The 15,643-nt window shown below is 52.5% G+C and overlaps 1 protein-coding gene across 1 annotated transcript in view; it reads right to left on the bottom strand.

Moving 5' to 3' along the window:
• Positions 1-4,638: 4,638 nt before the first annotated feature.
• Positions 4,639-15,643, bottom strand: part of Mapkbp1 (mitogen-activated protein kinase binding protein 1) — a 54,166-nt gene continuing 43,161 nt past the window's right edge. The window contains exons 12-30 of the mRNA XM_038331659.1: positions 14,950-15,041; positions 14,234-14,359; positions 13,865-13,935; positions 13,606-13,727; positions 13,062-13,137; positions 12,867-12,978; positions 12,498-12,561; positions 12,198-12,332; positions 11,912-12,048; positions 11,672-11,727; positions 10,387-10,608; positions 10,085-10,251; positions 9,776-9,921; positions 9,473-9,664; positions 9,219-9,303; positions 8,688-8,971; positions 7,863-8,459; positions 7,374-7,459; positions 4,639-6,871 (exon numbers count right to left, since the gene is read on the bottom strand). Coding sequence (XP_038187587.1) covers positions 6,644-6,871; positions 7,374-7,459; positions 7,863-8,459; positions 8,688-8,971; positions 9,219-9,303; positions 9,473-9,664; positions 9,776-9,921; positions 10,085-10,251; positions 10,387-10,608; positions 11,672-11,727; positions 11,912-12,048; positions 12,198-12,332; positions 12,498-12,561; positions 12,867-12,978; positions 13,062-13,137; positions 13,606-13,727; positions 13,865-13,935; positions 14,234-14,359; positions 14,950-15,041 — 2,998 coding nt within the window. The 3' untranslated portion in view covers positions 4,639-6,643. The remainder of the gene's footprint in view (positions 6,872-7,373; positions 7,460-7,862; positions 8,460-8,687; positions 8,972-9,218; positions 9,304-9,472; positions 9,665-9,775; positions 9,922-10,084; positions 10,252-10,386; positions 10,609-11,671; positions 11,728-11,911; positions 12,049-12,197; positions 12,333-12,497; positions 12,562-12,866; positions 12,979-13,061; positions 13,138-13,605; positions 13,728-13,864; positions 13,936-14,233; positions 14,360-14,949; positions 15,042-15,643) is intronic.

The following is a 15,643-nucleotide window of genomic DNA, read 5'->3' on the forward strand; positions in this document are numbered from 1 at the left end:
CGGAAGCCCACCTTTCTTCTTCTGCCCCATCAGCTCCCTCCCCACTAGGAGTCCCCACCTACAGGATGTCACTGCAGCTGCCTCGCCCAGCCAGAAGTTCACGGCATCAGGCATCTTTCCTGTGGGACAGAGTGAGTTAGTACCAGGCTGAGGACTACCCACGCACAGGGCAGCTACTCAGAAATCTGGGTGGGAGCACAGGAATGCCAAGGAGTCTGGGAGAAGGTGACGCTGGGAATGTGACCTCTGAAGCAGAAGGGAGAGCAGCCCTTTCAGGGTTTCTGTTCTTATGTCAAAGCCTGGGGTGGGCAGGTAGGTGGCACCTGATCCCACAGAACCAAAACCAAAGGCAGAAAATGGGAAAGCAGACTGATCCCTTTTCCTCCACTTCATCCCCATGCCCCCTGCCTCTTGCCCCTCCACTCACCCAGTGACTCAGAGGCCCAGGGCACATGGGACTCGATGTCTGACAGAAGCTGGGGCAGCTCGGTGGGCAGGTTGGAGCACTGCTTCTGCACGTAGAGGACTCCTGGGTGCTGCACCCGACCCTCCAACACATCCAGCACATGGCTCATGGGCAGGCGACGTTCTGCGGGCATCACAAACCGGTCCCCTCGCACAGCATCTGCATAGCCATCTGGGGTCACAGCCACGCTCACCTCTGTGGAGCCCACTGTGGCTCTGAAGGAATAAGCCCTTGGTTTGTAATCTGCTGCTAATGGCCACTGGTCCACCCTGCCCCAGAAGGAAAACTTACCTTAAGTAGGAGAGGGACCACTTCTGGAGGGCGGGCCAGTGTTGGAGAGCATTGCGGATAATGCAGGGCCTGTTGGGGCACACCCAATCCCGGTAGAAGCACAGTGGACTTGGGGGCCCATCCAGGTAGGGCACAGCACGAGGTACACTGAGGTCTTAAGAAAAAAAAATGAGTGGGGGGTCTGAAATCAGTGGGTGGTTCCTTCTGTCACATTGTCTGCACAAGAAATCCTCAATCATGGGTGCCCTAGGCAAGGCTGCTGCTGACCGGGGAAGCCTACACAGTCGACCCCTCACTTCTCTGCCCTGAAGAAGCAATCGTCCAGCAGCATCCATTAGGAAAGGGAGTCGCTGAGCTGGTGGCCACAGGCTCTGACTGTGATGGGGCCTGGCTCTGGGATGCCGTCCATTGGTGAGACTCACTGAGCATCTGACATGGGCCCAGCACTGGGCCTGGCCGCTGTGGATATCGGGTGATCCCGTCATCTCAAGCAGGTCATGGCCTATCTGTCTGGGGAGATAACTACCCCGCGACAACACCGGAAGTCAGGCAGGGGCTGAGCTGAGCTTTGGGTCTCACAGAACAGCAGCAGCATCTTTAGCCACCTTGGGCCAACACTTGGCCACTGTGCCACCTATGGAGACATTTTAAGTGGCTCTGTGCCACCTTTAAACTGGGTGTGGTGGCTGACAGGTGTAAACCCAGCACTTGGGAGGGGGAAGTAGGATTATCAGTTCAAAGCCGCCTCAGCTACAAAACAAGTTCAAGGACATCCTGTCTGCTTATGGGAGTGCTTCTTTCAAGGAGATCATCAGGCGTTTAAGGAAACTCGGGAGCCTACTAAAGAAGCTAAGTACACTTTCATGAAAACATGCTTATTATCCCAGAATGCAGCGTGTAGTACTTAGCGGACACTCACGATACTGCTGACGATGGCGTGCAACACCACACCTGGCTCTGCAGTCTCTTTTGATTTATCCTACCCCGATCCTGCCCTTGGCCTGGCTATCTCGAAATCCTGTAGATTGTACCTTTTTGTCTCTCAAACCACCCTTTCCTTTCCTCTGCTGCTCCAGGTCCCAGTCACACCGACAGGCCCCCTCCCTCTGCTGCTCTGGGTCTGGCCACCCCCTTTAACCTGTCACATGTCAGAAACAGTCCTTATCTCTGTGCCTATTTAGTTTTTCTCCACAGATTTTTTCATTACCTGACCCTGGATAGTTTTTCCATCCATTTATTTACTCATTCTCTGTCTCTTTCAGCAGAACAGAAACACAATGGCTTGAATGATCGCATCTCTAGCGCCTTAGCACTCAGTAGGTGCTCAGCAAATGTAAAGTCAAAGGAAAGTGTCCTATAGTCCCTGGCTGCTGCTGCAGCGAACCAACTGGTCTTTCTGGTGGGACCCCACTCCCTTTCAAGAGCATCTACCCGAAAGGCAATCTCCTGTTGTTGTGCACCTAGTGAAGACTCCTCTGACAGCTCGCTGCTACCCCTGGCAGAATGCAGTCCACCCTGCATGCGTTCAGGCTGCTCCACGACTAAGTCCAGCCCACATTTTTCCAGTCTGGTTTGCTACTGTCTTATGTCTGACCCTGACGACAGGCCCTTGACTCTGGCTGGGTTTCATGCCTGCTGTTCCCTCTCTGGGCTTTTACAAGAGCAGAGTGCTTTGCTTTGTTAATGTTCAGCCTTACTGTCTGACCAAGCAGCAAACCCCAGACAAACGTCTACAGCCTTCATTTTACCCGAGGTCATGCCCATTCGTAGTTCCATCTCCATGCCGCCTGCAATCCCTTGCAACCAGTCAGAAAGTGAGTATCTTTAAATTGGACCTGGGGACCACTTGAGACACATTGGTGGGCCCACAAAAACTGCAGAGAAGAGCTAGTCATGTACTTGCTGTCCTGAACAGGGGTAAGAATCACCAAGCAGACCTGGGAGGGAGGAACAACAGCCCCCCACAAAGCAGTAATCTTAGATGGGAACTGGGGCTCAGGACAACTAAGCTGCTTTTGGGGGTCTATTTTGCAATGCTTGGGATTGAACCCAGGGCCTTGTACATGCTAGGAAAACATTACCACTGTGTTATTCTACCCTAGACTTTAAAAATGAGTAGAAACTGACTTGCTTTGTTTTTCAGGAGAGGAAGTGGCTCTGGCCTCAGTGATCTGCCTGCAGCTGCCTCCCGAGTGCTGGGATTAAAGGCGCGCACCATTACCACCTGGTGTGAAACTGCCCATCTAGCCTTGGATTTGAACTAGATCGGTTTTGTTTGCTCTTCATTTCGAGAAGAGCTACTTTTCTCCCCTAGAGCTTCACACTGAACTCCAAACAATTCCTGTGACCCAGCAATTCGGTTAAGAATTTAACTGACAAAAGTCAACATGAACCCAGAACCTGTTCCAAGGCTCTCAGTCCCCACTGTTCCCTACACATAGCTGGTACACACCCTTAGCGGGCTCCAGTGACTCTGCAACCGTCCTCTATATCACTTCTGTGCTACATGGCTGGTACGATCACAGGATTGCCCCGAGCCTCTAAGTTGTGTGGAGATAGAAAACTTCTGTCTCTCTGTGCGTGTGGCGGCGGTGATGGTCTATGCTTGTGCATGCATGGGTGGAGGCAATTGACAGCAGGTGTCTACCATTCTCCACTTTATTTTCTGAGAGAGTCTCTCACTGAACCTGGAGCTCAGCAGTTGCTAGGGTGACCAGCCAGCGAACCCCTCGGGTCCTCCAGACTCTGCCTCCCAGCTCTGGAACAGCGGCAGACATCCTCATCAGGCGCAGGGCTCTGAACTCAGGTCATCATGTGCTTAAGTACTTTACTCACTCAGCTAGCGGTCTCTCCAGCCGGTTTGTTTCTTTAATGAGGTAATCTAAATACCCTCGGATGGTGAGATGGCTCGGCAGATACATTTGTTGCCAAATTTAAACACACTGAACACACACATTCTGGCACGCAGAGGTACTTAAATTTTGTTAACAGCCAAGTATTTGCAGCAGAATTATTGAAAACAAAAGGTTAAAATACCTGCACGCCTATCAATAATGGGTACCGTGGTTCACAGATGTGAAGATTTGAAGCAGAGGCACTTGAAATGCCCTCTAGGACCAGATGCAGCAAAGACTGCTTAGCGAACTGTCTTTCTGGACAGCTGAGGGGGTGGCAGTGAAGCTTACTTTATTTACATTGCATACAGAGGTTCCTGCACTACTGTTCAGTAAGAAACGACAAAGGGAAGGAGGAGGAATGAGGTAGTGAGGATGGTGGAGGAAACATAACACCTAGTAGTGAAACAGTATTGCTTGGGTGGGTCTCTAAAATCCTCAAAGCTTGGAGTTCGCGCTGAACGAACGCTCGCAGTCGACCGCTTCTCTCCTCAGAACCCACCAGTATCCAAGATATTTGAGGTCAAAGAGTCTTCGGTACCGGAAATGCAGCAATGTAGAGCACAGGGGCTCAGCACCCGGCTGGCTTTGAGAACGGCACAACTACCTTCGGAGCTGGGCTTTGAACAAACCCACAACTGCACCCCACGAAGGCACCGGAACATGCGACCGTGAGCTGAGGGCTCGTCCACTAGCTAGAGAAGGGTGACATACAAAAATGTGTGGCCACCAGAAGGCCACTCATGCACACACAATCTGAGTCCCAGTACCCCAGGATCTCTCCACGTGGTCACCACGCGGACGCCACTCACCGCGAGCCGCAGCCGGGAACTCTTGCAACGCCCTCCGCACAGAGCCCAGAGCCTCCTCCGCCATGACGCCCGCGGGAAAAGAGCCCGCCCCTCTTTCCGCTCTAGGCTCGCAGCCCCGCCTCCATTTCCGCCCTCGCCCCGCCCCTCAGGAGTTGCGACAAGCGGCGCTTCGGAGTTTTCTATCCAATTAACAAATGATTGTGTTTATTGACAATTTCATACATCGGTACAAACGAGACGTTAAAACAGCCCCGCCCTGTACAGCCGAGGAGGAGACAGGTGCCACAGTATAAAAGTTATAAATAAGGGGCTTTTCAAAACTGGGATGGGACAAATCTGGACGTGGGCGGCTGTTGCCAGAGGCCTCAGACATGCAAAGGAAACAAAGCGCCGCTGGCCACAAGACCCCATCCATGCTGGGTAGAGGCGCAGGGAAACACCAGCTCCCTCGAGAAGGGTACGCTGGCTAAGACCCTCTAAGAACCTGGTAGGTCAGGGCAGCCCTATTGCAGTGGGCGGATTTCTAATCCTCTGGATGACAACGGGTCGGCCCTTAGCCGATACTGTTCTTCGGGCTAGAAGTTTGGCCAGGCGGGTAGTAAAAAAAATGGGAATACATGGTTTGGGTGGACTTAGGACACTCCAGCTGAACCTCCAAAGCTAAGCACCCATTAAAACCGTTTCTTTTTAGCCTCTGCCTCCAGAGTTTGAAAGGCGCTTCGGCAGGTTTTTGTTGTCTAAACCTGGTGAAATGTCACTCTGCCATACCTGATGCAGAGGGAAGGAGGGCCCAGAGACACATACTCACCAATTCTGTAACTACATCACTACTTGTCCCTACCTACAGCCTGCCTATGCCTTCTCTTTACCTTCTAACAAATGACCTTAATTCTGTCACCCTACCTCTGCCACCTGACTGTCCACCTATCACTTTTCCAGCATGTCTCTTGCCCAGACCCACGACTCCACAATCTTCAGCATTCAGTATCTCTGGGCACCCAGCACTGCCTTTGAAAAAGAGCCTCCTCCATGAGCCAGGTGTCCCATAGCCATCTCCTGTCAGCCTGGCTGCGGACAACCAAGATCCCAGAATTTTAGTGTGCTTTCATGTTTCTGGATAAGAGTTCTAACGAAGCCAGGCTAGTGAAGTTGAGGCCAAATGTGAAGAAACCAGGTACATGTACCAGCCAGGCAAGTATTCTAACAATGAACACTTGACTGTGTATATGTGTGTGTGTGTGTGTGTGTGTGTGCGCGCGCGTGTGTGTGTGTGGCCAAAGTCCTAGAAAGATGGGCCAGTGCCCTGTAAACCATGAGGGAACTCCCAATACAGGTTCCTGATTGCGCATTGCCCAGGATAGAGGGAGAAAGTGGTCCCGGGGGCTTCAGTAGTCCTCTAGAGACCAGGGTTAGAGAATTAAGAAAGCCTAAAGGGTGGAAGAAAGTAGGCCAGGCTTTGTGTTTGCCCAGCAGAGGGCTTTACTGTCCTGCAGCAAGATCCCACAACTGGCTCCACAAGGAAAAAAAGGGATGGGGGTAGAAAATGCTGGGCTCTCTTGCAGGGAGAATGGGAGTGGAATGTGGGGGCTCAGGTCCTGATACAACTCAAGTCTTCTAAGGGCTGGGAATCCCCTGGAGGGCCAGGCAGCTCTACCTTTCTCGACTGCCAGGAACTGGGGAAAACCATGCCTGCTTTGGCAGCCAGGAGAGTGCAGCTGAGGAAGGGTAGAGGCAAGGGTCTACAGTTGGCTTAGGGCACCAAATAGCACACCACCTTTCATCTCTACCCCACAGTACCCTGTGTATGCTCCACTCCAGGGAGCTGATCCCTGAAGTAACTTCAAATGGCTTCTGAGAAGGCCAGCCCTTCCCGATGTCCCCAGGTGAGGCAGGCTGCCCTCCTACCCCTCACAGCACCAAGATGACATAGACTCAAGACTGCCCTGCTCATAGGAGCCACTGGAGGGGCTTTAGAGGCAGGAGTCTCAAGGAAGTGAGGCAACAGTCAGGGAAATAAATTAATAAATACAGGGGCCCCAATGAGGAGCAGCTGGGAAAGCTGCTTGCCTCTGAGCGCGGATCCCTGCCATCCACTCCAGACATTCTCACAGGTTCTGAGGAGTGGAAGAAGGGCTACAGTTTGGAGTGGGAGCATTTCTCTCGGGACAGGTTTCTGGAACTCAGAGTCTGCGCTCCATACGCCGCTCCACAGCTCGAAGCAATAGTTCCGAGTACTGCTCCAACAGGGCCTGAGTTTGCTCAGCCCCCACAGCCCCAGGGCTGCCACCGGGGCTGGACAGCCCAGCCCCAGTCAGGGCCTCTAGCTCCTGACGCACTGAAGAGAAGGTGTCTCTCAGGAGATGGGTGATGTGGCTGTGCTCTTCTGAAGGAGTCTTACAGCTGGTCACCTGCAACAAGAGCGCTGCCAGTGAGGTGGAGAACCAACAGAGAATGGGTACAGGAAGGGGGCTCCACATGGACCTAGCCTGCCCAGAAGGGACTAGCTAGGAGTTCCACGCATCAGTATGATCAGAGCCACTCTGATCCGTGACCCAGATGAAGGTCCCTCCAGATGAACAGAACCATCTACTTCTTCTTGACCACTTTTCTCAACAACCCACCCAGGCTGCACCTCTCCTTCAGACGTGGGTACTGTTAAATGGTTTCCTATATCTAAAGAGCCTACACCATTTTGGGATATGAAAAAGCATACTATTAATAGTTACAACTGAGACAACAGGCACGAACTGGGATTTTCTTGAACAAGATGATGTTCTAAGCTACAACCCTGTCTTGAGTGCTCCACCCCCCACCCCTGTGTGTAGGAGAACCCTGCTGCTGTTCTCTCAGCAGAAAAGCACGAGCACTGCTGACAGGCTGTCTTCCCACCGCGTGCTGCCCAGTACTCACCAAGCGGTAGAGCTGCGCTGCCTGGCGCACCTTCCCCTGGAGCTCAGCCACAAGCTGCTCACACTGTTGCAGGCTCAAGGCCAGTTCTGAAGGACAAACACCAGTGAGGTCCAGCTGCTCTTTCAGGCATCCCAACTCGGGGGTCTCCAAGCAGTGCTGTAATCCCCGCCAGCCCACAGGCCCTGCCCCTTGCCCATTCTCTTCCAACACCTTTCCTGACACCACACAGACAGAGCTTAGAGGAAAAGCCAGCCTTAGCTCCAGCCCGAGAACCAGTCCCAGCATAAAGGGTTGAGTGGATCGTAGGGAGATCATGAAGGGTGGCAGGAATGTCACACCACCAGGAGTGTGACTTATAGACCGAGACAGGAACAGACAGGACGGAGAACGCCAAAGGCTGGATGCACATACATGAGATGGAGTCAGAAAGTGGCCGACAGAGACAGGAAGAAGATAGGGTGAGAGAGGAGACTGGGGAGCTGTGCACACCTGAGTCCTGGCTCAGGGCTGCCCCTGGCCTGGTGCATTCCATGGGGTTAGGAGTCTTCTCAGGGGATGGGGGCTGCAAGCTCTCGGGGTCTTGGAGGAGGTTGCTGACCGGCAGTTGCTGGGCACAGGGGTGGTTGGGGCCAGGATGAGTCTGGTACTCTGTCCTAGGTTTAGGAGTGGTACCCTCCTCTAGACAGGCCCGCCTTTCCAATGCAGTGTGAGCCTTTCCTAGGCTCGTCAGGGATCCAGACTGTTCTGCTTCATTATGGGCTCGGCCCTTGGTTACAGGTGAGAATGTGGTCAAGGTAGGACGGTCAGGCAGTGGTTTGGGGATGTCCAGGACAAGGTGAGCCCGGCTAGGCAGAGCTAGCTTGTTGAGTGGTGAGATTCGGATTGGTGCAGGAGCTTGAGGTTCAGCCGCCAGGCCCGGGTTCTCCCCAACAGAAATGCTACGAGCTAGCTTGGCTGCAGAACTGGTGGTGGGGTTCGGGCAGGAGTGGGGCTGAGATGGGTAGCTATCAGCTTGTGGCAGGGATCCTAAGCTGCCCTGGATCTCCACTTCTCGGAAGAGCAGTGGACGTGATGAAGGCACCTCATCTGCACAGAAGACAGGGACAGATGCAGGTCACGTTGTGGGGAAGGTATGCCAAATGCTAGGGCTCAATCCCTAGTTGCTACTTTCCCCTGAACATGACCACTCCAAGGGACATGTGGTGACAAGCACACAGATACACCAGGGCCACATTGGGCCCACCTTCCTCCAGCATGTCCACATACATGTCCGTATTCCCCATAGCCTGGAGCGGAGCATACCAGGTTACTTACCCTGTGGTATTAGACTGTGCACAGACTGAGCTTTCTCGAGTCCAGCTAAGGAGCGGGCTGGAGCCATTTTCTTGGGGGTCCAGCTGTTATCCAGGTTGTTACGCCGTCGTGGTAACAGCACAGGAGCCACCTGCTGGGGGCCGGAGTTGCCAGAAGAGGGTTCCATTTCTGGGGGTGCTCCTGGGGGAGTGGCACCACTGCCTTTCAGCTGGTCACCAGATACCTGTGACACCTGGTCAGATCTTGGTATCAGGACCAAGCTTGAGGAGGATAAAGATGGTTCCCTACAGGGAAAAAGGGTTTAGAACGGGTCCAGAGAAGGCTCAGTGTTTTCCTCCCTCTAAAATTGCCAGATGCTCTCACAGACAGAAAGGCACCAGGAGAGGACAATCACAAAGCAAGACAGGGTTTGGGTGAAGCCACTAGTTCCAAAGCTGGGAGTACTTTGTACCCTTAGGGAGAGGACGGAAGGATGTTACATGCTGTGCCAGGTGCAAGAGCCCCAGGCCAGCAGAATCATGTGGGGTATACCTGAGGGGGGAGGTCTGCACTTGAAGCAGAAACCGTGATGAGATGCTCCGAGACTCTGTCCTTTCTAGGACCCGTGCTGGACCCCCTGCAGGAGGCACAGAAACCATGAACTGAGTCAGAAGTTAAGTGCTTGCCTCAGGTCTTGCCTCTTCTTAGAAACCTAGGCACTGCCTTCCATACCCTCCCTTTCAGGTAGGCATGGAAGGGAGGCAGGCAGACTCCACACTGACTGAAGGATGGCCCACTGACCACACCTGGAGCAGCCCCATTGGCCAAAGTCTCAAAGTGTTGTTTTAGAAACTGCTCCTGGTCCGGCGTATGAGGGCTGCCTTCTTGTAGCCCAAAGAGGCCAGTGCCTCCCTCCTCTTCTTCTTCATCACCCTCGGCTGGCTCTTCAAGGTCTGAGGAGATGCCATCCACACTTAGGGGCTCTGTGCTCTCAGAGTCTGGATGTGGGAGAAGGGAGAGGCATCCGACTGTACCCATCTGTACAGGTGCCCCCCCCCCGCCCTGGCCCCGCTTCAGTCAGTCGTCCCTTCCTCACACTGCAGCCTTACCTTCATTGGGATGCTCAGGACTGGACAGCCGGCTGCTGCTGTAATCCACAGAGCACGCGCTGTCAGGACTGTGCTTTTCTGAGCCCCTGATGCCTGAGTAGACTCTTCCTAGGGAGCCTCTGCTTGGAGCCTGTACCTGGAACGCACTGCCAGGAAGGCAGCAAAGACAAGGAAAAACAGTGAGCAGGGGTCAGCTGCTCCTGAGGTGGCAGGCAAACCCTTAGGGCCTGGATGCCAACCACTGCCTAACTGAAAAAACTCAATAGGGCTTCATGGCCTTATGTGCTCAGGCCAGGGCACAACCCTTGCCTGGTATCCATGGTGGGGCTGTCACTGGGCTCCGGGTAGACAATACCCTCTTCAGTGGGTGAAGGCTCCAGATCTTGGGCAAAGACGCCTTCTTCTTGTGACAACAACTGAATAATGTGGGGGCAGGAGCAGGGCTGGGAAGCCTGAAGCTGAGGGGCCTTTTCCTTCTGGAAACACAAAGAAAAGGGCACCTATAAGGGCTGCTGATGCGAGAAAAGAGTGTTGAGAAGAGGCAGAGTTGGCAAGGATTTGGTGAGGCAGCAGAAGCCAGGCTGGGCTCTGGCTGGAGAAAGCCAGCTCACCTGGACAGCACACGAGAGTGCGGGGGCCTGCGGACCATGCTCCCCAGGACCAGATGGGGACACAGCCAGTGAATCCAGGCTTGGGGCCAAGGTCTCTAGCTGTCTCAAGTCCAGCATGGAACGAACACTCAGCTCCACACCTGGCTGAGCCCAGCGCCCTCTTCTTTTGGGTCCTGTGTTGGCTACAGGGGTTGAGCCCAGGAACTCCATGTTCTCTTGCTCCTGGTGATTGTAGGTGAAAAAGGAGTAATAATTAGAATCACACTATCAATAAACAAACATATATGTATATATAATCTGCATGCCCAGCACCTTCCATGTACTAGCTCATTTCATCTTTATAGCAAGGTTACAGAGAAGGCAACATCATCATCCCAGGTCGTACATATGACGGAACCACAGCACAGATTTCAGTGACTAGCCCAAGCTCACGGAGGACAGTAAGTGGCCTGCAAGCCAGGCTGGCTTTAGAGCACATGCTCTGAGCTGCATTCTAGACCCTCAAAATAGGAACTCTTCTAGTTTCTACCTCTACCTGGTGTCTTATATAGAGCTAGGGTTCTAAATAATCCTGTTCTCTGAAGACACCCATCAGAACCCTGAGTCTTTTCACAGCAGTAAGGACAAACCAACAACAAAGAACTGAGGCCCGGCATAGCCAGAGAGTACCAGGTTCCACATCACCAATGGAGTGCTAGACTCAAAATCCCAACTTGGAACATGCGAGGGCTGGGCTGCTTTGGGGCTTGCTGAAAGATCTCGCCCTCTCTGCCACTCTGCAACAGCCACAGGTCTTGTAGCCTTTCCCTCTGACCGTTCTGAACTTACCTCCTCACTGGGGTCTTCAGAACTATAGTGTCCCTAGTCTTCTACTTCCTGGACCCTTGCTTTCCTGGACTTTTGTTCCAACCATGTGACTCACAGCACGTTTTTACTCCCCAGCACATGCTGCGTGTTTGTTATTGTTGCTTTGCTTTGTTCAAGCAGCGCGTGGTAGTGCAGGCCTTTAATCCTAGCACACAGAGGCAAAGGCCCTGTGGATCTCAGTGAGCTCCAGGCCAGCCAGGCAGACACTTCCTCTAGAAAAGCTAGTCATCTGATACAAGAAGGAAGACTGGTGCTCCCTCAGCCCTCATCCCAGACTAGACATAAGGCCTTCTTTGGAGACAGACTGGAGCATGTGGGCAGATCTGATACCCAAATGCCTCATGAGGCACAAGGGACTCAGAGGCTACCCCTTCACTTCCAGTAACCTTGGAAGCACATTTCAGAGATGGCCACTTACCCGACTCATTTCCCAGTGGGACAGGCTTCGGAGCAAGGCTGGACTTGAGACCGAGGCTAGACAGAAACAGGAAGTCAGAAGTGTTTCCTACCTACCCACCTCTGGGACCAGGAGCCCACAGCATCCCCTTCCCTGCGTGATCACTGTGATGGCCCAGTTTCCTTAGCCTGTGGTCCAGATGGGGCTCATCTAGCCACTACACCAGCTGTGCCATCTGCCTCATCCCTGACTGCCACAAACCTGGCTCTTTCTTGGTACTCTTCCCAAGAATGGGTAGAGCTGGCAGTTCTTCTTCTTCAGTCCCCTCATCTTCCCCCTCCTTGTCACTGTCTGATGAAAGAGCTGGTCCAGGAGGAGGAGCCACTGGAGCCTGGTGCCTGAGTTCAAGACAAGAACATCGGAGAGGGCTTGTGCATGAGAAAGGAGGTCTAGGGAGACAGGAGCTGCTGAATACCAGGTTCTAAGGGAGGAGGAACAGGGACATCACATGTGGACAATGGAAAGAGCCAGTCTCTGTGCTACTTACTGCTTGGGTCCAGAAGCCCTTTGGGGAGAGGTTGGTCCTTGCTGCTTGGCCCCTCGCTGACGCTGGCGCAACTCAGCCAGGCGCTGCCTCATGCTGATAGTCATCTCAGAGCTCAGGCGCCAGACAAATATGCAGCTGGGGGAGCCACAGCAGGTGTGAGAACTCTGGAGGTAGCGACACCAGTCTTCCCTACTTCCCATGAATTGGTAAAGAGATCCAAGCCACCCTCCACTGCCAGGTTAGACTCCACCAAGAACTGTCCCTATTTAGACCCACTTCCCAGAGACATCATGAGCTCACCTGTCCCCTGACACAGAGATGAGATGTTTGCAGTCGTTGCTAAATTTCATGCCAGTGACAATCTCTGTGAAGAGTAAAGAATGTGGTCTCTGAACTACCACAGAAGCCTAACCAAATCCCTTCTGTTCTACAGTGAAGATGGGCACTGACTGCAGGGCATGGGCAGGCTCTAGCCACATCAGGGGCCTTTGCTCTAAGAGTCTGGATGGGAAGGGGATACCAACCACACTGTCCCCTTCTGCCAGCAGGGCTTCCTACCCTTGCTTCCGTCAACCGTCCCCTCCCAGGGCAGATGGGCAGAGTCATAGGGTGGCAACACACAAGGGAACAAAGTAGAATTCTGGATGGGGAGGTGGGTGCTACACTCACCTGAGTGACCAAACATAGTGGCCACACACTCGCCTGAGGAGAAGTCAAAAATGGAGAGGTTCTTATCAGAACAGCTGGTGGCAATGTAGATCCCTGAGGGGTCTGTCTGCACCTGGGAAGACACACAGGGAAGAGTGGGGAAGCTGCGCCCTCTTCATCCAGAACCTCTCTATCCCGGAGCAGCCTGGCCCTTACCTTGATGAGAGTGCCATCCTCACCCTGAGAGCCTTTAAACAGCTTCTTCTGCTTCCCGCTGCTGATGTTAAAGATGCTGTGGAGGAAGGACTGCTCACATTAGGCTGGGGGACAGCACAGGTGGCACAGACCTAGCGTTCACCCCGTTCTGGGAGACCCTCTTGACCACCCTCGGGCTACTCTCTCAGGTAAGGCATGGCACTTTGTTGCCTCAAAGAGATTCAAAGGCTGGGCGGCGGGGGGGGGGGGTGTTAAAAAAGGACAAATATGGGGACAGAGCTGCCTGAAAGAATGTGGCCCAAAAGTCTGAGAAGTGGAGGCCAGAAAAATGACCCAGGGGGTAAAGCCACTTGCTGCCAGGCTTGATGACTTAAGTTTGATCTACAGGACCCATGTCACGGTAAGAGAGAAACCAGCCCTGAACATAGTCCTCTGATGTCCACATACTCACCGGGATGTATGTGCACATCCTTCCCTGCCGCCCCACACAAAATAAAAATAATTAAAAATGAGTTTTTGAAAAGTCTGAGAAGGGAATGCCCACCGAATATTTCGGTCTTGGCAGCCGATGGCCGTGTACTTCCAGCTGGGTTCCACATCCATGTCATAGAGAGTTGTCTTCCGTACCACGTGGTGTGTTCGCGTAAACTGTACTCCTTCTCCAGACTGCAGCAGGGAGGACGTGGGCAGACCACACCCAATGCGTCACCAGGTCACAGAGCTTTGCACTGTCTTCCTTCACCTCTTGTAACCTGAGACCCTCCTGCCACCCCTGCCCTGTCAGGGACACCCAGTGGCCTTACCTTCTGTGCAGTTCGGAAGTAAATGCTCTTGTCTGCGCCACAGCTGATCATGCGCACTTGCCCATCACTAGCTATGGGGGACAGGGACGTGGATACTTCCACCATATGAAGGCAGCCTTTCTTCTGTCTTCCCTTACTTCCTCCAATCTAGCTACTCTACATGGTGGACCAACCAACTAAAACAGAATGTATTCCACTAACCCTACGTCCTCACCCTCAGCCCAGCCTGTCTGACTCAGACTCTGTATCCCACCTGTCTTCCCACCTAGCCTCACGACTCCTAGGTACTTTCCAATACTTCCCCCACCCGCCACCAGTAGACAAGGTGGTAGGTGGAGGGATGTACAGCCTCAGTTTCCCAGGCCCCACCTGCAAACTTGACAGCAGTAATGGAGGATGAATGCTCGTCGAGAGTCTGCTGTAGACTGTATTCCCGCCCAGCATCCAGTACATGGATCAGACGGTCCCGGCTTGCTGACGCCAGCAGCTTCAAACCTGGAGTTGGAAGAACGCCATCAGCTCACATGAGCAGACTCTTAATGATGCCCAGTAAAGAGCCCCAAGGAGATGGCGTCTCATAGCTGTATAACCATGGAACAGGGACAGGGCTACCCTGTGGTAGTTAGTTTGAAAGAAAATGGCTCCAAAGGCACTGGTACTATTAGTAGGTATGGCTTTGTTGGAGTACATGTGGCCTTCTTGGAGGAAGTGTGTCTCTGTGGGGTTGGGCTGTAATGTTGCTTTTGCTCAAGCTTCACTTAGTGTGACACTCAGACCACTTCCTATTACTGCCAAGATGTAGGACTCTCAGCTATCTCTCCAGCACAGGTCTGCCTGTATGCCCCTATGTCCCACCATAATAATAGACTGAACCTACGAACTGTAAGCCACTTTGTAAGAGTTGCCGTGATCATGGTTGTCTCTTCACAGCAACAGAAACCCTGACTAAGACATACTCTTTTCTTAAAGTCCTACAAAGACAGAATGATCCAAAAGATTACAGGACTCAAGATAATCAGGAGCCAAGACAGTTGTAAATGGCATTGGCAGGGCAGAAGGTGCCCTGTGCCAGAGCTAGACCTTACCCGTGTCTGGCTTAGAGTACTCCAGGCACAGGATCTCAGAATCATGGGCTTCCACCTTGAGCATCTCACTCAGGGACTGCAGTTCATGTACCCTGCAAGGATGAGAAGTCACTGCCAGGCTGCAAGAGGAGGGCCCTCCTTCTGTTACATCCTTCCCCCACCTTTAAAAAAATACCTTAAAGCTTAAAGAAAATTTTAGATAGTACAGATGTTCTATATTTTTCTTGTCCAGTTCTTCTTAATTAATATGCATAACAACAACACATTATAAGAGCCAGGGCATTTGTTATCAATTAAATATCATTCCCGTGTCACCACTTTTCCCATGGTCCTTACAAGAATCCAAATGGCATTTAATTATCACTCCTCTTTAGTTTCCTGTAGTCTGTGATAGTTTCTCCATCTTTCCTTACCCTTCATGACCTTGACATTTTTGAGGAACACTGACAGTTACTCTGGTGTATGTACCTCATTTAACACATGAGTGACCTGAGTTATATGCATTTTTTTAAGAACACCACAGAAACACTAAAAAAAAAATCATATCCTTCTTAGAACACTGTGCCACGGGCTTCCTCGTGCTGCGCATGGCTATTAACCATGCCCACTTGCTGAGACTTCTTTCCCTGAGCTTCCCACCATAAGCTCATTCTTTCTCTTTTAGTGAATAAATATTTTGTTCCTGAGTGTTTTG

The sequence above is a fragment of the Arvicola amphibius genome, chromosome 5 (genome assembly GCF_903992535.2).
Source record: "Arvicola amphibius chromosome 5, mArvAmp1.2, whole genome shotgun sequence".
NCBI lineage: Eukaryota > Metazoa > Chordata > Mammalia > Rodentia > Cricetidae > Arvicola > Arvicola amphibius.